Source organism: Anser anser (assembly GCF_964211835.1).
Source record: "Anser anser genome assembly, chromosome: 2".
NCBI classification, from domain to species: Eukaryota; Metazoa; Chordata; class Aves; order Anseriformes; family Anatidae; genus Anser; species Anser anser.
The window spans coordinates 156,286,203-156,308,842 of record NC_139721.1 but is presented as its reverse complement, the minus strand read 5'-3'; the positions used below and the strand labels follow the sequence as shown (position 1 = coordinate 156,308,842).

The 22,640-nt window shown below is 39.0% G+C and overlaps 1 protein-coding gene across 20 annotated transcripts in view; it reads right to left on the bottom strand.

Moving 5' to 3' along the window:
* Nucleotides 1–22,640, bottom strand: part of XYLB (xylulokinase) — a 99,806-nt gene that overhangs the window by 65,038 nt on the left and 12,128 nt on the right. For 19 of the 20 annotated variants that reach the window (XR_014579961.1, XR_014579962.1, XR_014579963.1 and 16 more), the window contains 7 exons: nucleotides 17,487–17,605; nucleotides 16,171–16,252; nucleotides 15,135–15,175; nucleotides 14,593–14,708; nucleotides 11,784–11,899; nucleotides 9,246–9,319; nucleotides 7,813–7,909 (listed from right to left, as the gene is read on the bottom strand). Coding sequence is in view for 12 of the 20 variants with exons in the window: in XM_083824697.1 (XP_083680823.1) it covers nucleotides 7,813–7,909; nucleotides 9,246–9,319; nucleotides 11,784–11,899; nucleotides 14,593–14,708; nucleotides 15,135–15,175; nucleotides 16,171–16,252; nucleotides 17,487–17,605 (645 nt within the window). In the remaining 8 variants the exon portion in view is untranslated. Of the gene's footprint in view, nucleotide 1; nucleotides 6,975–7,812; nucleotides 7,910–9,245; nucleotides 9,320–11,783; nucleotides 11,900–14,592; nucleotides 14,709–15,134; nucleotides 15,176–16,170; nucleotides 16,253–17,486; nucleotides 17,606–22,640 lie in introns of those variants that run through there. The other variant, XM_083824695.1, reaches the window with a different exon arrangement.

Sequence of the window (22,640 nt, the reverse complement as noted above, 5' to 3'; positions counted from 1 at the left end):
GGAAAGAGACAATTTCAGATTCAAGCAAACTTTTTTCTCTTTGCTCTTTTATCTATTCTTTAGATTTTCCAGCTTGGAGAAGTATAGCACTGATGAGCCAAAGGGACACTGCAAAAGATCATGAAGTCCAGGCTTTCAAACATTAAAGAGAGAAATTATATCACTGTCCAGAAACTGGGATCAGGAATTTCATGTCACCTACCATATCAGCAGTGGATTTAATTCTGTGGATGCTCTAATCCCACTCTTCTGCACATCCAACCTTCCTACTTGAGGTCAGTTTTGTCACTGATTGCAAATTTCAGTCTTTAAGTGCAAAGCTAAAAAACTTTCTGCTCCTATTTTCAAAGTTCTCTCTTTGACATGAGTAAGTACTGCACTTGAAACTTATTTTCACGAACTTCCCATCCTTTGCCACACTTTACACTTGGACTAAACCGGCACTGTGAGAGCCCTGGGGCTGAGACTTGTCACTTCACGTGCACTATGCATACCTGTTCTAGTGCATAGATTAGACAAAATATATACAGGCTAAAAAGCCTGTACATATACAGGCTAAAAGCCATTTTAAAGGTGGAAAAAGAATACCCTCCATATGCATTCTTAGGATCCACAGACCAGAAATAAGAAAGAAAAGCTGCCCAAATTAATCCTTTCATGTCTCAAGAGAATTAGGTATACAAGTAGACTGCAAAATTCCACCTGTCCAAAGAAACGGGAACTTTTATTTGGTTTTTACTTACACAAGAAATTGGGGGAGGGAGTATTTTTTTTCTTGATATCATTTAAATAAGCACTGAGTAACTGCCCTCTAGAAACCAAAGTCTGGAGGGAACCAAAGCTTTAGATACTTAAAGCTGTTTTAAAAACATAGGCTCTACTCTGTTTTAAAGCAGGTTAAATCTGTCTTGCCTAACCTCATCCAACAAACACAATCATAGCTAAAAAATCACCATACATGTAGGCAAATAGAGTAGGTAGGGAAAGAATGACTTATCTAGTAGAACCCTGTTAACGCTGAAAAACTTGAGTGTGGGTTGATGCAGCTGAAAGCATTGAGACACTTAGTGCTCAGAGCTGATGCATAACGTGAGATGTGCAAGAGAAGCTGAATCACCTTAAATCAGAAAAAAGGAAAGACAGGGTCTAGGGAATCTTGGAAGAGCTGATTAGAGTTCGCTAACAGGCCTGTCACATTTGAGCAACAAAAAGGAAAATATGGAAAGACAGAGAGAGAGAGAGATTTAAAATAATAAATATCTAACATTTGACTCAGTGTTAACAAAGGCAAATGTAGGATTTTACGAGCAGAATGATCATCAAAACAGGGGATCACTTAGGGTGATAACAGCATTTGGTATAAATGATTAATACAAAGCAATGTTTGGATAGCTATGAATCAGATGAGCTTCCCAACAACTGCATCTCCTACAGATTCACATTTCTGAGACAGAACGAACAACTCTGATCCTTCAAACTCACCCTTCAATAGCATAAATGATCCCTTTACTAAAAACAGGATACCTATTTTTAGTAAAAAATCCATCTTGTTCTTAAAACTGTCAGAGCTTCAGAATCTACTATCGCACTGTCAATTGCTGCATTGTTTGATTTCAGTCTCTGTTAACAATCTGCACCTTGCTTGTCATTTGAGGTTTGCCTACCTTCAGCTTCCAGTTATTGAACCATAATGTTTCTGCCTGTAAGGCTCTAGAGTCCTATACTGTCAAGTTTCCTTTCCCAAAGAAGGTACTTAAGGACTGCAATCATGTCATTCCTTTGCTAATCTAAATGGATTTAAAACTATAGATCAGTCTCAAAAAACAAGTGATAGAAGGTGATTTATTAGATAACCCGACTGATCTCCAAATCCCTAGCTTCTAGAGATCCATGAAGCTCTAACAAAACCAGTCAACTGACAGCTTAACTATTTTTCAGAATACTGCTTGAACAGTACAACCACTGGAACAGCTATAAACAATCTCTCCCCCCACCAGGGTACAGGAATTGAACCATTTAAATACTTGGTCTTTTGCTGACCAAACATTAAAAGTGATTGTTCAAACAATGACAACATTTCATCATTGTGTCAGGAAAGAAAGACAGATAGTGCCCCTTCCAACATTTTTATTAACTCTTCGGATTTTCTGTCTTCATTGTGTTTCCTGTATATGTATAACAACAATAAAACAAACTAAAAGCAAGACAATAGACACTACATGAAAAAGCCTAGAGCACGTAAGCAACTTCCTTATGGCATATTAGGTCATTTCCTTCAGAGACACTTTATCTAACCCGTTTAAAAACTAGCTAGACTAATACTGTACTCTCCTGAGCCAAGCAATAATAAAAAGCCCTTTTTGTAAAAGACTTGGTCAGGGAGTTGGTAATGAGCTAACCAACCTCTCACTCCAGATCACTGGCTTAAAACCAAACCTTGCTTGATGGTGCTTAAAACCAAGCCTTGTTTGATCGTGCCTAAATGCTTGGCTGCAGGACGGCGACACAAGCCCGATGCTCTGTGGGAAACAAGAGGAGCTGCAATAAAGTTCTTGGCAAGGCATTGCCCATCTCAGGCTAGCATTCTTTTCAGCCAGAAGTTTCATCAGAAAATACAGATATCCTCTGCAGCAGTATCAATGACTTATCTGGGAGGAATATCCTGCCTTTGATGAATTCGAAAGTACTTTTTGAGCCAACGCTCCTCCCTCAAATATGCATGCCCAGTGGCACAGGGTGTTTACACTTTGTACCACATACTAAGCAGTTCACTCTGCCCCATCACTATTCATGTATGTTCCAATCTGACCATTACCACCATTCACTATTATATTAAACATAGGACTTCAACCTCCTGTCAAGGGCACTGTCCCCTAATTATTTTTAAACTGTTTTCACTCACTTGCTGAAGCAAAAGGCCCCTAACAAAGCCATCACCCTCATGCTGCTGAAACCCCATCAGCACTCTTGGCAGCAAACATCAAGAGACAAGCATGAAGCCAACACAACATTTTAGTATTGATTCCTCTAAGAAATTTAAATCCCGTAGGGCATAAACATCAATTTAATCTGTATGCATCTACAAAAATGCTTCACTCGCAGCGTTCCTCATTTCGGCCGAAACACTGCTACAACTCGAGTAGAAACACACTCAGCAGTGAAGGCAAAGACTGACAGAACAAGTACCCCAAAGCTGCTGCTAATTTGTAAGAGAATTGGAGACTACAGCCATAGAAGCCATTCCTGTGAGGGTCCCAAAATCCGTGGCACCTCGCCTTGCCAAACCGGAGAGCCACTTATCATCAAGCAGACTAGTGACAGCCTCACGCCTCACACCTTTGGGCTGCTGTGCCTCCACCTGACAAGGTGAACAATGAAACACAACAGCTCCACATTACACTAATTGATATTTTCTGAGGTCCCTTCGCTCCATTAGACTGCTCTCCCTGCAGACAAAGAGGCACACGTTATTACTACCGTCAACCTGCTGAAAAGAACATCAGATGAAAACATCACCCGAAGAAAAAAGGAAATTGGGGAACGTGGGGTTTGCCCTTGTGCAATCTTAGACTGAGCTCTTCAGAGTGAGAACGTATATTTTCTGACTGCTGGAAAGTCAGGCCCAGCATGCTCTGACATTTCCTCATTTTTCTAGCACTGTATGACTGCCGTTTTGTGTAAGGATGCATCCCATTGTACACGTGACCAGCAAGATGCATTTTCACACGCTTGAAACACCAGTAACATACGGCACTTAAAGAAAAAAAACATCTCATTCTTCTAACAGTGCAAAAACACAGGCATGTCTGCGTCACCCCAGCCAATACACAGGCACCAAGTGCTGTCAGTAGAATTCAGGGCACCACCGTTATTTGCAAGTGATGGATTTATGTACGTAACAAACTGTAAATTCCATAATAAACACGGACGCAGGATTTTATGGACAATGCTTTCGCTTGTAAAACTTGGCACCTTCTATCCATCTCTCCCTGCTGATGGTAGTTAGGTGGCAGAATCAGATTCCTGAAGGTACAAACATGACACAAACGGCACAGGGGGCACCTAAGAGTATTAAGAACCCACCAACGGAGGTACACACCATGAACAGAGAGCCATGCCCAAAGCTAGCAGCTTCTACACACCCGCCCAAGAGAATTCTTTTTTTACCTACAAGGCAGGATTTATTAATTACTGTTGCAGTTCCACGGCTCTGGCACAGGTGACCTAGTATTCATGCACAGATTGCCATCAACACAAAGGTTTCTATACTACCAGCACATCATTTCAACATCTATTGGCTGCACGTGCAAACACCTACTTGTGTACTGCCTTCCTTCAGCATACACAACCCACACCACGGCAATGTTTACTTCACCCACCGGTGGCCAGCAGGGCAGATTTTGCTCCCAAAAATAATCAGTTTTGTAGGTCTTCACCAGGACAGCTTCACTGGGTGCAAGCAAGGACCACCATAACGTTCTCTGGCCAGTATCAACATGAAGTTTAGGACTGCTTGGTCAGGAGTAGAATCAACTCTGAAGTTTATTAACGATTATTATGAAGATTATTAATGCATGTACTGGCAGATCACTCTAAGCCACTGACAGTTTTATAGCTGCTGTGATCACCTGTGTCACCGAGCTGCACACACTGTCATTTCTCTGTAAAGTTGCCATGGTTTTGACCAACGAGGATGGGTATGTTCCTTACTACAATAGGTCCCCAAACCAGGCAACAAGCATGTTTACACAGTCAGCATCTGAATTCCAGTTGCGAGCTTAGCTTTCAAAAAGGGATGGCTGTAAGCACAAGAAGGAAGTGACAAAACAGAAGGTGTTTATGATATAATCAAAATCCAGGAAAATAAAGGCAAAACAGCAAACCTTCCCCCTTATCTGCATGAATCTCTGAATGAGAGGATGTAAACAACAGGCACAGACCAAACTTTGCTTGTTTGTTTCTAGATCACAACGCTCTATCCAGCCCTTAAGCAAAACAGGATACAGGGTGTTACTGAATGATTTCCCCTGAAATCTGATTGAGAAAGATTAGAGCAATTAGAGCAAAGTGACACACACTTTTAAAAGCCTTAAATCACGATTAATGTACGGTCTAACTTTTCTCTCAAGGATTATCTGGTGACTCTGAGCCATTTTCGGAACAAGGCTGACACACACATTCCAGCCTCAAAGAAAAAAAAATCATGAGGCAGAATCCCCTGCCCTCTACTGGCACACGAGATGCACTGAAGCCTGTGCACACACCCACAGCCGAGCACAAACACAGCAGCTGAAAAGCCGTTTTAATTTTTTTCGTACTATGATTTGTAATTTGTGAAAGATCTATAATGTACCGGACACACCAAACTGGCTGCAAAACCGTACACGTGAGATAATATTTCGGCATCACTGCACTTCTTCCTGCAGAGCCGGGCAGACCGAGGAGATTTAAAATACTGCTACTAGCAAGATAATACATTCTTTAGCCAAAAATAAATTCTAAGGGATTATCTGATATTCCTGATGCTTGCAGTGCATATCCAAGAACTCTGAAAAACAGAAATATATTCTACAAAATTCTCTTCCACGCACATGGCTTTCTGGCTTACCTGCTGCCTTCCAGATCACAGTCAGCCAAAGAGTGTTTGGCCCAGGAACTGAGAGGCAGGTTCATGACTCTGCAGAAAGGATTTTCCAGCACCTCGGTACCAGAGCTAGGAAAATTCTCAGCCATGATTCTGGCTCATTTGCACCACTGAGATGGTACCACATAAACCTCGGGATACCACAGGGAATTGCTTGTTGTGACTGACCACGTCACTTCCATCTTCTGTGCAGACCAATTTAATAAGTACCATCATGTAACTTTCTGGATCTTGTGAGCAGTTATTACTGTATTCTCTTATTGGTGAAAACAACAAACAAACAAACAAACACACACAAAAGGTTTACACTGCTGTACTTATATTTTTGAATGCAAATCTTGATTTCTGGAAAAAATAAATTGCCCATATAGACAAAGCCTAACAGGAATTGAATAAACACAAGGGTCCTGACTGTATCTTTCATCCAAATGATAAATAAGCTTTTAAATCACATTAAAAACAAAAAAGCAGCCTGACACAGAGCAGCTATTAAACAAGAGAAAGTCTGGTAATATCAGAGTAATTCCCACAATGCTCATCCGTACCCTGAAACACGTTCAGAACACACCCTGTTTTCAGAGCTGTCACACAACAAATGCAGATGTAAGCCTGCCACCACCACACAAACAACAGAATATGACATTTAAATAATACCACTAAGGAAAAGTGGGAGATGTATCCAGCCTACACTACGTACAGCAGTTCTTTCTTAAAGCAACTCATCTGTTAGTTACCAAATAGCTAGACCCTTGGGGATGAAACAAAACAAAAGCATACAAGGTTCCAAGGAAACTACAGGAACACAATGCAATCACACCCATCTCCTTTTTGCTGTAGATACCTACAACACTAAAAAAATAAAGCTCTAGAATTTTCTTTATTTTATGAAGCCACATCCTAAAACTAGTTAGGTTTTCACATGTTCTACTAAGCTTAAATGTATTTACAGATCATTTCTACCCATTTGTTTCTGTGTCAGAGTTGCCTGGTATCTTAAATCATTCTCCTCCTACTCTGGTGTTTGTCTAACCCCTGACCATTTAAAAATTACAAATGTATCCTCTTCAGCCATGAGCTTTCTAGCCTATATAAGCCAATCTTTTGGTACAGCAGAATCTACGATTGAAGGATAAACGGGTATTTTAAACATGATGTATTTGAATCTCTGTCTCCATAAATAACCTCCTCAATTAAATACTGTTTCAAGTATATAAGAAAACACGTAACAGGAAAATCTTTACAGTGTAAATTTATGAGGTGGTGTTGCCACGCCTTGTGATTTGTTCCAGTGTCTCTATATTTTCTTAACTTGCAGCTCCTGGAGTTCTCTCTTCACAAACAAACAAACAAAAAAAAAAAGCACTGTCTTTCATGGTTATGAATAAAAGTAAGAGATTCAAGCAAATAAATGGCTCAAAGCATTAGGTCAGGATTGGCTTGTAAATTACATAAATAACCAACATTTTATTTTGTAAAATCATATGATTTCAAAAAGCCATCAAGAAAAGGTAATTCAATGTTTTTAAGATGCCACTGGCTGACATACTGGCAGACAAATCCAACAGAACAGCTTACCAGATCTCCTATTTTTTTTCCTAGAATTTCACATCACACTTATTTAAGTAAAATGCTAGCCTATTTTGCTGTTTCAATGTGCTAAAAACTATATTATTAATTCTGGGGAGCAGGATGTCTTACTTTCTAAATCACAAGACAGAGAAAGGGCTTCTGCTTTATTAACAGAAAACTATGGTGAAGAGGTAAGTGACCATTTTATGGCAGGTCCAGGAACTGAACATAGATTTCAGATTTTCAGAGTTACAGTCTTGTGCTTCAGGCAGAAGGCTGTTCTTCTTTTCACTTAACAAGCTATCGAAAATCCAAACTCTTATTTAAAAATTGACAATGCAGCTCAGTAACAATGAAATAGCAAGAATACGTGAAAAGAAGTAATCAAAGCTAAATCACCAGTCCTTCTAAATTTAACATCTGCAAAAATTTGTCCCCAGCATACTGTCAAAAATGTTTCCAAGAGGCTAGTTTAGAATTCATACCACTTTCTGTATCCGTTAGGGCATGAATCACGATACTGACATTACTGTCAGAACTCCTATCTTTGTGTTTGAACTCTAGTGCCATTAGTTCTGCAGCTTTTTCATCATACTTACTGACTTTATATCCCAGCTTTTCAGCATGAATCCTCTTGGCCATGAACTGCCCTTCAATCAAGGCTCGTATTTCCACCTCCTTTGGAAAGTCTGAAACCTGTATCAAAGAATGAATACATTAAGTTAACCAGCACCTTGCACAGTACACAATGCCAAGTTGGAGACAGGTTAAAAGTACGAGACAGATTTATAGTTCATTATCCTTGTCTTCACCCTGAAGTCAGCTTTCAACTAGGCCCAGCTCTGCAGTCACACACAAAAGGCACACCTAAAGACTCAAACGCAACCCATAACCGCAGAACTGTTGGCAAATCCATCAGTCTTGAAATCAATGCCGGATGGATGGGAAGAGGTGCTACTGTGAGTTGTAAACTCTTGGCATTTCTCAGCACAAAAAGCTGCTTAAAGATCAGTATCTCAAAAACGTTAAATTAAAGCAAGTAGATAAAATTCAAATGCATTAAGCAATGTCACAGGAGTTTAAATCCATTTCTGTCTGCAGAGAAGCGAAACAATCTTTTCATTAATTGCTATTTATAACATTTTTCTGTCCTTCTGTTAACTAGAAGAAAGGCAAAAGAGGTAGGAAAATGCTGAACTACAAACCAATACAAAAAACATCTCAAAAAAGTTGAGTTTTTTCATACACTACAAAAACAGCAAGAAGTGACTAAGCATTCATTTAAGCAGTAAGTGTTTAAAAGACCAGCGCTACACTGCAAACACAAGATAGTATCAATCTCTGTTCACCTAAGTGAGGTCTAATCAACGGGGAGTCATGATTGATTAGAAACATCTGTTGAGTTCCAATACCACCCAGAAAGCCAGGCATTTAAACAACATCCATTTCTCAAAAGAAAAAAAAAAAATACGAACATAAAAAGAACTTTTCTTTTCATAACATAATTTTTATTTTAATTCCTGTTGTATTTGAGCTTGTGTTTACTTACTTACCACCATGTGGCCTGTAGGTTAACCAAAGACACGCAGGACAGCCAAATGAGGTCTTTGCACTCACATTTAGAGCAAGATAAAAGGAAATACTATAGCCCGATGTTTCAACACATTCTTATCTGTGTCCAAAATTTAGAAGCTGGGGACTAAGTGATACAAGTTTACCAAGCTCTCAATAACCCTAAAGCTAACCTCTTTTCAAAAATAGCATTGGCTTTAGTAAATCCACATTTTCTAGTAAAAAAAAAATTATATTTCCTTAAAAAAAAACCGACATTTAAGTTCTAGTTCCAACTTTGTATTGTGGATGTTCTCTAGCTACAAACCAAACCTTATGTAAATCATCCCTTGGACTTGCATCAATCAATGAAATTCAAAAGCAAGCATCTCAGACCCAAAAAAAAAAAAAAATGATAATGGCAAAGGTTTTGAGCTTTGAGAGTACTCCTTCAAGCTTTTGGACATTAGATTATTACTACCTTTTGGTTGTCACTGTTGAATCTGTGAATCCCAACTGCTTCAGGAGTAATTTCCATCACATCAAAGTAGAAACCTGCATCAAGGAACATTAAAGAGTGTCATGTTTTCTCCTAGCCCAAAGTTGTAATCTTATTTCAGCACACAGCTAAAATGATAATAAATGCATGTCATATATTTGGAAAGACATTTGAGACACCGCACAGCTTGTTTCTTAACTCATTTCAGTCCAGATACTTACTAAATTTAATTACTTTCAGTTTACAAAATAAGAGGATCTTAAACATATCTGGCTCAATGCCTCTAATACTTCATTAGAAATCCAAACAATATAATAAAAGACAAGTCTACAAAAAAGCGCATGCCCACCAAAACATGCACACATGCAAGTAATATAGTAATAAGATAATATATAACATCTCAGAAATAGTTTCAATAAATTATGTGCAAGAGTGAAATAAAAAAATGGAAAAAGTGAAAGGTTAGTAAGAAGAGTACAGGAATAGGGGAACACTTCATGCACGGGATAAGATTTCATGAGTTTATTAGAGAGCATCAGATATTTTAAGTCATGAAGCAGAGCCGGTCTCTGAATAATTTTGATGAGATCTAAAGAAATACAGTAACGCTTTGCAAGCAGCTAGACAAAAAGTGAGAAAAAGATTTCCCTTGTGTTGATGGCAAGTTGGTCAGAAAAGATATTCAAAAAAAGGAGACAAAAAAAAATAAGAAAATGAGAACAGAAAAACTGAACAGAATAGCTAAGAAACTAAGGGCAGTCAGCACAGCCTGTAAGACTCAGATCTTCGGAAGAAGACTATGCTGCCCTAGCAGCCCCATGAGTATTACCCCTCAAAAAAAGAAACCCACAGAAATAGCACTGTGCTTTAGTGCACACAACCTTTTTGATTAAACATTCTGAAAGCCTGCCAGCAAGGAACACTGTGGGTTACAGATCTGCAGGCCCTACCAGGGAATTTATATCCCGAAATTTCCTTCTTGAACCTGCTGCCACCTGGCATATGAGGTGTTCAGGTAAACTTGCTGTTTTAATAGCTTTCTCAGGGACCTCCCAGATGTGACAGGACCTTCGCCTGTTCACCACTCTTCTTTCTCCATTTGTTACCCCTGTTACTCTCGTTATCCCAGCCTCACCCTAGCCGCTGCCTCCTCTCATCTCCAGATCTCCAAAGCTTCCAGTGGCATCTTCTTGCACAATAAAGGGTGCAGGGAACAAGTGTCAAAAGGGAGGATGTCTAACCAGGTCCTTCTTCACTCTGCTTCCCTCAGGAACTCGGAGATTCCTGTATTTTTACGTGTATACTGTATCTTCAAGTAACACAGAAGTTAACCAAGGATACCAGTTATTGAAGATGACTTTCAGGAAACAAATTTTTACAGGGTACTGAGTTATCCAAAGGAATATACAATAACACAAATTTTAAGACTTAAAGACAGTGTCCTGGTATCCCTGAAATCACTAACAAGATTTCCATCAACTTCCAATTTTTTACTTTTTTTTTTTTTTTTAATATTGTCTAAAGTGGCTGACTCCTGGGTTTTAAAATAATATCTTCCCATTTTCTGAAACACCTGAATTGATTTGTCTTCTAGCGAAAAGAGATGCCTGGCCATTTTAATACCCCACAGAGACTGGATTTGACAGACAACATAACAGAGCATCTAAAAATGAAAACAGTGCTAACCTCACTCTGTCAAGAAACTGTCTTTAATTCACTTTTCTAAGGAGTAGAGTCTTCTATAGCTTAATTATCCTACTTTTTTTTTTTAATTAATTTTAACATATCAATTCAGATCTAGTATGATTGCAATGATTTCAAATCCAGGTCTGCAATGGTTAAATTTTAATCTTGATTATGCTCACCTTCCAATAACTTATTTCAGAACTATATAATACACCCATGAAATGTTAAGCCTTAGGAAAAAAATAATGTAAAACTACAAATACATGGATTTATTAGTATTTTTTAAATGTTTGCATCACTGTTTTACTTCATTCACTTAACAAAATGTGGGAGAAAACAGGGATGAAATGACTCTGTGACATACACTGGGGAAAATGTAGGACATCTGGGTACGATTTGATACTTCTGCTTTGTTCACATGCACAGAGCATGATTCTAGAGTAATGTGCAGAGAGCAAAACCATTGAAGACAGAGAGAAACAGCATGGAGCTACTTAACCCACTTGATTTGAATTTCAGCAAAAAGCAACAAACTTTCATGAAAGCCTCCTTCAGAAATTAGTAGTTCTAAACATTCCTTAGATAAAATGCCGCTAACCCCTTTTTAATGACCAAAAGAGCTCTATAAATACCATTTTCTTATTTAGTGAACACTGCAGAAAAATACTCTTATGACACCCACCACCAGAGTATTTCTGAGTACACATTAGAAATTTACCTTGCTTGGCTTAATTCTTGGCCTTTATCACAACCCAAATAAAAAGTAGGTGCAACTCCCACCAAATTATGTCTCCAAGCCAACCCTGGAATTCCCAGCCCTGCTAAGGCTCATACCCAAGTTTCCGTTGTTTCCAGCAACAGTAGATGATAAGGCTTTGGAGAATTCATCCCAGGAGCCTGAAGCACAGTCATCTCTGATCCTCTCTCTCATCAGAGAGCCATTCTTAAAACTAAAACACACAAACATACCACATGCATTTTTCAAACCATTTGGCTATTTTTTAAGCAACTTGATGTTTTACTTAATACTGCTGTTCATTGTATCACCTGAATACAGCCAGGCAAGCAAAAAGATACAATCATCTCTTCATTATGGAAAGAAAGACAGAGGAAGGAAAGTAAATAAAACAACCGTAACAAGACATGCTAAGGAAAACAGCGCAGAGATGCTCTTCTACTTAGATCTCTCCAACGAGTGAATGGCTTAGATCTACTCTGGCAGGCCATGCCAAACACAAGCTAGCTCTGAACAGCTAACATCTCCCCAGAGCTCCACGTGCAGGAGTTGCAGCCCAGAGCCTGACTTGTTGCAATTTCCTGGAGCCCAAAGCCTTGAAGAATACACACCGTGCACTGTTGGAGCAGCAGCAGGAGCTCCAATCATGCTGGCCGTGAAGCAGGACCCGTGGAGCTGCGTTTCTGCACTGTGCCAGCACTCTCATCAAGGGCTTCATTGAGTCTGGTTGCACCCAAGAGCAAAGACAAACACCTGCTTTTGGACATCCCCCAGCTGGACCTAGTAACTGCTTTCAAGCGAAACGGTCCGTGCCGCGGGTGCAGAGGTAGCACTCGTATGCACTGCCAGCAGTACTCTGACACAGCACTGAAAGCTCACTGTGAGATGGCTGCAAGGAGGAACAAGAGCATCTCCACACTGCATTACATCGTTTATGATTTCAGGAGCCAGCTTGGGTCCAGTAAAACTTACGAGGTCTAGATCCGTGCCAGTATCTGGCGAAGGGAAGCAGCACAGCTGCATCTACACGGTTCTGTCCCAGAGCCAGTAAGACATGCTGTAAAATATGCATCTGTTGAGTGTGCACGATCTGTGCGCCCTTTATGCCATCTCCTCCTTTGTCTCCTCTGTGAATATAACACTCCTGCAGCATACTGCAGCACTGGACTCAGACCCGAAGGAAAGCAGTCTGAATACTCTCCAACACGGAGTTATCACACCAACTCAGCAGGAGAGGCACAGAAATATCCAGAAAGAGGGCAAGGAAATTATTGAACGTGCTCCATAGCAGCAACTGAAAGCATTCAAGTTTTCTATACGTATATTCTGCCTGGGAGTTCAGGCACTTTTCCTACTAAACCAGGCAAGTCCCCTATTAATTACACTGCTCCATTAGTAAAGGGGTGCCAAAGGAGCAGTGTCAGGGCAGGACCAGCTAGACTGGCAGAACAGGAACTCTTTACATCTGCATGGCTACAGAAGTAGCCTGTGTTCTGAAGGACAAAGATTTGGCCCTCTGCGTGTGCTAAGCTGCAGTAGAAGAATGACAGCAGAGCAGTTATTCAGAAAAACGTCTCAGTGCCTCCTATTACAAACAGGTTGTTTATAGAGCTCTTTCACACAGCAACAGTGGGAAATAGAGAAAAATTGGGAAAAAGGAAAACTTGAATGCAAAGCTTCAAAAATAACCAGCTGCTGGGAAATCACATTATGAAACTCAGTAACTTGCAGTTGACATCACCCTTTTAAGCTCCACTTCACAACACAGTTCCCACTGTCATCTACAGCATCCTTTCACCGTAAAGGTAAGGCTCAACATCACAGCTAAAAGGCAGATTTGAGCTCTGTTGAAGTTTTCAGTTACAAGCACCTACAGTTTGATGTTGTAGTGTTAGAGATACGAGGTAATCTCAGGATCCACAGGGAATGGGGTGAGTTAATCACTAATGCCATCAAATCTCCGCTTCGGAAAATGCTACCTTATAGATCTGATCATTTGTAATAATTGAAACAATATTACTACTGTGACTTATAAGAGACAGTCCAAGCAGGGGAAAAAATAATAATCCCTCTTAAGTCCTTAAGAGGGTTTTATGTGCACACTCGTAATTAACAGGCCTGTTACAGAAGTGCTGTCCACTTCCGAAAGCCTTCCCGAGGAACAGCCCTACCCATTCCTGCCAATAACTGCTGTGCTGTGCTCTGTGCAATCCCAGGGATTTAGACACTAAATGTATCTGTGTATTGTGTAAATATTTGCCTCTGACTTCTTTTGGAAGCTTTTCTGGTGAACACAGGGACTCAGTGAGGGACAGCGCAGCTTCAGGCCTTCCTTCCACCTACTTGGCTGGCAAGGGGCCAAACCATTCCCACATCACAGCAGCCAAAAGCTACCAGGAGAATCATTCTGTCAGCTGGGTTTCTTGAGATCTCAGTATTTTCCACATGCGCAGTCTAATATGTCCCTGAACAGCACTGATTATACTCGTCTACGAAAAGGAAGTCTTCACCTGCCCCATTATGTCCCCTCTGGACCACTAGAAGAGCACCGAAGTTACACAGCCCGGTCAAGCTTCTGACATTTCAGATTATTACATTTCAGAAGACTGCTACTCCTGTACATTAAATATATTACCTTCGATTCACAGCGAACTGGCCCTATGTATACATAAAAATAATTTTGTCTTTTTATCGCCATGAGAATTTATCCTTCACAACTCTGCAGTTACCCACACTGAACAGTGCGAATGCCATAATCTTGATGCAGATGGTTCAGCAATAGGTTGCCATATACCGTACAGAATGCTGAACATTCTTTTCATTAACGTTTTGCAAAAGAAATAAACCACTAATACAAAGAAAGAATTGTGTTATTGGTCCCAGATGTACAAAAAAAAATGGTATTACCATAAAAGTGCCATAAATGTTTGCGAATCAACAGGATTGCAGAGGATATGACCTTCTAAGGCAGGAGTCGGTTCCTGGATCCACAGAAACAATGTGTCACTTGTGCCAAGGCTAATCTGGAAGGAGAAAAAAAAAGTAATTGAAGCGTTATCACAACGTGCACGGAAAGCAATACAGAAATTAAATTAAAACCATTTGTTATTACCACTAATTGTTTTTAAATTACACATTAAGTCAATTGGATTCGTATTGAAGCTAGCTCTGACTTTTAGGTTGTCACATCAGTGAAATACATAGCAGACAGAGACTTGGGCTTTAGGGTCTAGAGCATTAGTTAAAAATAGTTGCAGTTTACTTAAAATCTTTCAGGCAGCTTGCAGATTGATAGAAATAAAACAAGCATGAAGGCAATAAAAAGAAAATCAACACTAGCAGATTAATTTAACTGATAACCTACAGCTATCGTCCTTGTTACCATTTCACATTTCATGTATCCCATTTATTCAGGGATACGGACAGTTTTCAGGAATGTTTTGACTTACTGCAATATCTCCTTCTTGCAGTCTCATCCCTGCCAATGATGCTGAAAGCAGAAGTCAGAATAACAGAGAGAAAGTTACTCATATGACTTAATTTTAGCATGCCACTTGGCACATCATAGTACACTGCACTCACTGTCTCAAAGTAGAAAAAATGGGAATTATGTTCATGATAACCTTGGCCTATACGTTGCAAAAGACGAGCCAAGAGTTTGGGTGAGAGAGTTATTTTTAACACCTAATCAAAATGCTCAAAACAAACAACTGCAGAACTACAGGATTCTCTGAAGTTTTGTATGTTCAAGTTTGAAATGCTGCGGACCCTTACTTAACAACACACTTTTAAGTACAAAGCCTCCCACCTGCATCAGACTACTCACATATTTATCGAACTAAACTGGACTTGAATTTCTAAAGGAAAAATTTGACTTTCAAGAAATTCAGAGCTTAATCATGCCCCATAATACACATGGGAAACATACCATGATGAAGCCTACATCTTTATTCAAACCTGAATATGCTACTTTTATATGGATAAGTATTTTATTTTCATATTCTTGAGAAAAGATGACTGCTCTGCACTGAAACAGTCATGAGGATTCCAAAAACTGATCCTAAATTAACACCTTTCCTTACACTGGGATATATCAGTCTGACAAAAGGACAGCTCCAATTCTTAGGGAAAGGCTCTTTGATTCAAAAGATACAACAGCAGGTTTTGAATTCCCATTTCCTAAGTTAAAAATGGAAGTAATTCGTATTACAAATAGTTTATTCTCTTAGGTGGAGACAAACCAAAACCTAAAGTCACCTCTAATTACTAGGCTACGGGGAATTCATTTGCAGTACCCAGCTTATCCAAGATGCCTATACCTCAGAAGAGCCAGTGATGGATGGCTGTTGGAAAAAGCTATTAATGCTGATAAACATGATATTCTTTCGCTGTATAAGGGAGCATCTGAGAATTAATGAGATTGATCTAGAATTTCAGTACATGCATAATGATATTCACTGAATCTTATACATTTAATCATCTCACCTGGGTTGTCTCCTGTAAAGGCTACTACTTTACAGTCTGGACTAAACCCATATCGCTGAATATAATACGGAGAAATGGACCCCTAAGGAAAGAAATACGGAGTGAAAAAAAAAGCTTAAAAAATGGAAAATGATTTTGCAATGTATGATACAATTGGTCGTAACGTAGAGCTGAAAAACCCTGGAGCAGCTGCAATAACCATTTCTGTATATTTAAGGCAGGAATATTTCATAGATTTTGAATCTTTTTTTTTTTTTTGTCGGAGAACCTCATAGAAATATCCCGAGATTAGATTTTGAAATACATTAAGTAAATAGTAGCATTTTAGCTCTGGGTCAGTCTGGAATTATTCACATCAAGTAATATAAACATATCCATCTATTTTGCACAGATACATGAATATTAATACATAAAAATTAGAAATTCAATGCAAACAAAAGAGGAAACAACATTAATATACATCACAACATTAAATGTGAAATAGGACATCTATTATTTTAGGGGTCAAGAACCGTATTCTTTTAAGCCACAGAGAAAACACAGGAGAAGAAAACTATCCTTAAAAAATACATGGACATTTATGCGGACTTTTGATTTGTTCCTCTCCATTACACGTGATCAGCATAGGAATCATAAGTCAGCTACTTCACTAGCACTGAATTGAGAGGGATCAGGTGACAGATATCTACCCGGTTTTACACGTGTACCACCTAAAGCAGTAGCTCTTTTGTGTGCTGGACGGTAAGACTAAATTCATTTACTTTAAGAGATGTGGGCCTTGATTTCATCGTTCTGTTACATGAACAGAGGAGCTCTAAACATCCCAAATGATTCAGGAAGATTAACTTATTAACTCTACAAACAGTTTAAAACAAGGTCCCTGTTAAGCAACGCAAATGTTGGGCTCTGTTTCTGCAGTAATAAATACTGTGCATAGTTTTGCAGTCAGCAGGTACTTGTGGGCATATGGGAAGTCGGAGAGAAGAACCCCAGTGATTCTTATCACTGCAGCATCTGCCAAAACCTTTATTTTCATAGCCCAGGGTGTGCGAGAACCCCAAGTGATCCATGGTGAAAACTATGGCAGATACAAGGTACCAGTTTTCAAAAATGTCCATTTCTGCTCTGGCATATGCATCTGGAATATCAACTAGCATAACTCTCAGGGTAATTGTACATGCATGCACACACACACACACAAATATACTCTAAGAAAGTACCATCAGCAGGACTCTCAGCACAAAGCCCTATTTCTTCCAGTAAGTTTGTGGTTGGTTTTTTTTTTTTTTTTTTAACTCTTCAAGACGGGCACATACCAGGACTGAATGGGATGGTACAGGGCTTCCCAGTTTCTCTTCCAACCCTGGTGCACAGGCATCAAGGCAGGACGCTGACCATACCTTTTCCCAAATCTGTAGCAGATTCATACCAGAACCTACAAGACACAGACCAAACCAAGAATCATAGATCATTAAACACAAAAAGAGTGTAAAGAAAACAAACAACATTGCATCAGAAAATTCCACCTTGTTACAGGTAACAGAAAGTTTACAGAAGTATATTTTACATTCAAATAGAACAGTTTCAGCTATTCTAAGCATAAAGGATACTGGTTATTCAACCTCTAGATAGCTTTCACCTGTAAAGTTATCAGAAGAGTCTTCCCTGATGCACAATGCACCAGACAAACCAGTTATACCCACATGAAAAGCAAAATAAAGAACACATACTTCCCCATCAACTCCCCCTCAACCTTTCCACCTTATACAGAGACTTCACTACAGCTACTAGAGCTACTATCACTGGATCTGAGGAAGAGCTGGGCATTTTCTGTTTCACTTCCCACTGCTTTTTTGTCACAGTCTCATTTGCGTTGTCCTGGTTTATAAAGTGAACTCAAGTTGGTTAGTGGCCAAATCTATGTAACTTCCTGAGCACTCCACATCCCTTGCTTGCATTTCTAAGATGCATTTAATTGCACATTTCATTAGACTTGAAAAATCCGTGCACACTTCTGGTTAGTGCTGTTCAGGGACATATTAGTCTTACTCTGGATTAACAACATTTTCATTTCAAAGACTGTTTAGCCCGTGACTTATTTATCCCAGAAACACAGCCATGTTCTCAGCCGAGCACGGTGGAAAACTTCAAATTCACTTCAATTCAATACATCTTTAAACTCAGCGTAACACAAAGAAGGTGAGGCTGACCAACATGTAGAGTTTGTGGAGTACGGCTATGCTTGCAATGCTGGGACACAGAGGAAGAGAAGGGTCATAATCACATCTCAGCCAGCACATTACAAGGCTCTAGCAGAACTCTTATTCTCAACAAGAGCATAAGCCTGCCATATTCCCTGCACATGCCCTACTGTTGGTTACACACGCACAAATAAGCCTACACTATCAATTCCCAGTAGCCTTTTTCACTTAATAATGAGTTTAATAATGTTTATTAACAAAATACCCATCTGTACAGTCAAATCCTAAGCACCAACAGCACGGTCTGGACCCAGTGCTTTGCACGGCGCTGTAAATAGAAAAAGTGTCGCACGCTCCAGCTGAGACACCAGAATAAACCAAGCCAAACAGCAGGAAATTTGGACTATACTTAGTAACACAGAAAATAGAATTACATTTATTAAATTCAATCAATCCCATTTCATGCAAATTAAACACTTAAATTATGCACTGGTAAATTTGGCCTGTGATGCGACAGCAGGAATTTGACAGAGCACAAAGCGTGCTTGCTCCCACAGGCAAAGGGTGCGTTTCCCTTTTCTGCTGCCAAAGTCACTACCAGCAACAGGAGAAGGAAAGATGGCAAGATTTAGTCCAGCTTCTCTCAATTCACTCTTACATCTAGCCACCCTCCTGCCTCGGTAAACTGTGTCCAGAATTGTTATCTGCACTTCCAAGACATGGAGCCTCTTCCCAAGCCTCTCCGGCTTAACTAGGCTTTCTATGAGAAAATATATGAAGCTAGAAAGTTTACTAGAAAAGAGCCTAATGTAAAAGGCCAAGAACACCTTAGCCAAATTAATCAGTGAGCAAGAGAGTCTTTAAATAAAGAGGAATTTCATTAGAAAAGGGTTAGCTGTTGTTTTTTCTTCTTTTTTTTGGTGGTTTTCCTTGTTTGTTTTCTTTTAAATCCTTCATCCCCACATCCTGCAAGCCTAGAGAAGCATTTAACCAGTGTCCTCCAATGTAATTCTGGAAGAATAAGCACAGCCTCCCATCTTTCCTCCTTAAACCAGGCAAAACACTAACCTTTGTAACTGAAAAGGTCTAAGCTTATATAGAAGCTGAAACAACACTTCAGTTTTATTGACTGGTAGATATAGTTGCAAAGAGACTTTAATATGCCCTGAGAAGAGAAAGATGAACTAATTTATCCCACCCTCAAAAACTCATTTAAAAGACGTGAAACAACTATTTTACAAGAACTACTCGTCTGTTGCCCTGGATTCATCCTATCCAGCTGCAGGCACGTGAATGAGAATCTCTAGTCAGCAGAAAACCAAGACCAGAGAGCTGAAAGCTCCCTGAAACTGCTTCTCTTTCTCCTTCAGTCACACAGGGAGCGATGCACAGTGAGTTCCTAACTCACACATGTCCGGTCATGCATGATCTATGCCGCTTCTAGAAGTTAGTAAAAAAAAAAAAATGGCTTAAGCACACCATTGTGAGTTTAACATAAAAATAAACAACAACCTTAGAACTAAGATCACAGGAAAAAAACAAAGGCAGTCTTTAGACTCGTCACTCCAACTAGGTACCCCATCAGCAACGAAGGTCAATAGCCAAGCCCATGGTCTAGTAAGGATTGAGGAAAGGATTAACACGTGGATGAGTAGGATTCAGTATTTCACTGCAAGCATCGCTGACTTCAAGTGACCAAGGAGCACAACTGGGACTTGCTAATATATACTGCTTATACAAAAATATAATTATTTCAAGACTGGAAAAAAAAAATCATTACAAAGACCAAAAGACACTGACTAACTGGCTTTATCAATCAGCAAGCTAAAGATCAATATTTGCATCCATTTAGAAATGGGTAAGTGCATCTATATTACAGCATTCTGGATTGCCTTTTCAGTGAGCAGTGCAGCTCTGCTGGCACCAAACAAGCTACAGAAGGAGTAAATTCAGCCCAACAGGCTTCCTTCTGAAAAGGCTTCAGTTCAAAACAGCCTTAGTTGAGACATCAACAGAAACAAATATGCTAAGCTATGATTTGCCTAAGGCTCTTGGAAAATCATTTCAAAAGATAAAGCTTCTCTAGGTCAAGAGCTGAATAGCTGTTCTTTAAGGCGTCTTCTAAAAGAAACAATGCCTCGAGTGTTCGAGTTATTTAGGTCCCAGATGTATCTTACTTTTACCACCTGCACAATATAAATGAAAATCATTCTTCGTTCCACCAGAACGTAATTTGATTTTTTTTTTTTAAATCAATCACACAAGGTGCTCAGCCATTCATAAGCAGTGGTTTGAACCTTGCAATATTGGACCTTTAAGAAGAAAAATTCCTGAAACTGAGTAGCACATTTCCTACAATAACCCACAAATTTAAAGAGAGAAGTTATTGTGTAGAGCTAAACAATTTGACAGGGTCTTTTAAAGACGATATGACCTGAAGTTAAACCTACAGAAATGAAGAATAGGTCTATTATCTGAGTATTATTTTGAGATGCATTTCAAACTACAATATACAGGTGCAACGTAAAAGATCAAGTGAATTGCAAGAAATCATATATGACAAGAAAACAGGTTTTTAAGATGGATCCAAAAAACTATTGCATGCATTATAATTACATTTTATTACTGGAATTAGAATTCGCTCTCATTATGTTAACAGAAGAAAAGAACGTACAAGACAAAATATAGCTTACAACGCTGAAAAATCTGTTGTCTTGTAAAAAGAACTGTAACATCCTGCTTAGTTCCCTTATCTTTTTTCACACAAAAATTTAATAATCTTACATGCTCTGAACAGCAGATAACATTGATTCAAGTTATGTAAATAGCCAGAGGTGTAACAGAACAGGCTCGCCTTAGAGCTGTTTGAAAAATGCAACACATTTTCTATGAAAGTTTTCCAACGAAGCGAACTTTTGTTTTGTTTATAGTTTAAAATGTTTTGGTTTCCAACCAAACTGAAATGATCATGTTCCAAAACAGAAGAAGCACAGATTTCCCTCACTCGCTTCCAACTAGAAAAGTCAGAGATAGCATTACCAAAAAAAAAAAAAAAGGATTTATTATTTGCTTGTGTTTTAAGCAAAATTTGAATCAAAATAAACACTCACTGAAAAAATATCAACAACCAACATATTTCTTTGTCAGAAAAAAGGATCTTGGAGCTCTCACCATCTCTATTTGAAATACAGTACATAGAGCTAGTTCTGTAGGTTGGTGAGTGGCCGAAATGCTCAGCACTTGGGCCCACTGAGGAGCAAAGTGCAACTCTCAACAGGTATTGTGGGCAATAATTCACAAAAAAAAAAATAAAATTTAGTTGTGAAAATACATGGCTAACAGAACAAGACCAGAAGACAAATGTAATAATCTCACAATTGCTGCAAAATAAGCGTGGATTGCCTTGCAATTTTTAAGGTCTCAAATATAAATGGGAAATCTAGTATTGAATAAGTTGTCCATTACCTAAAATTGAGGTGTCTTGCCTTTTCCTGTGAGCTTTGATGGAACAATGAAGGAGAAAAAATAAGTTCGTCTTCAGACATGGGTGTCAACTATGGCTCTATAATGCAAAATTTCCTTAGAGAGCCTTGTTATCTAACCTTTCAGCTCTGAAATATATCTCCTCTTATTTTCAGAGAAGGAATCAAAAATGCTATTTAGATATAACAGCACAGCTCCCAGGAAGAAGGTATCCCTCATAAAGGCTGTTTAAATTTGCCATTTAAAAGCTGGATAGCTGAGATAACACACAACAGAAAAGAGAGACACGTGTCTGGTCACTTTTTGGTCTTTGTTATGATGAATGAAGAGATAAAAAAAAGGTTAGATTTTATTCTTTTTAACTGAGCTTGCTTGTTTGTGTTTTTTGTTGTTGTTGTTGTTTTTGCTTTGTTTTTTCTGGCTTGGCTTTGCTTATCCTGTCAAAATGAACCAGCAGAAATTTCTCTTACAGATCCTTACTCCAGTTAGGTGTGGGGGCGTGTGGAATAATCACAGTATACATCTTGTTTGCATCCTGTGCAACTCAGAGCTAAACCAGCAAAAACAAAGAATATCAGAACTATGAAGTCTACCTGGAAATCCACAACTTTTTCATGCTTTTAAATAGATATGTCAACATTCCTTTCACATCAGAAAGTAAGGAAAAAGGTACACTTTCATTTAAGAACTTTTTCTCTGGATCCATTTTATAGAAATTGGAATCATGGCACGCTGGGGATAAATAAGCAGAGCTGACAACACTATCAAGAGTAGCAACAAACCAAA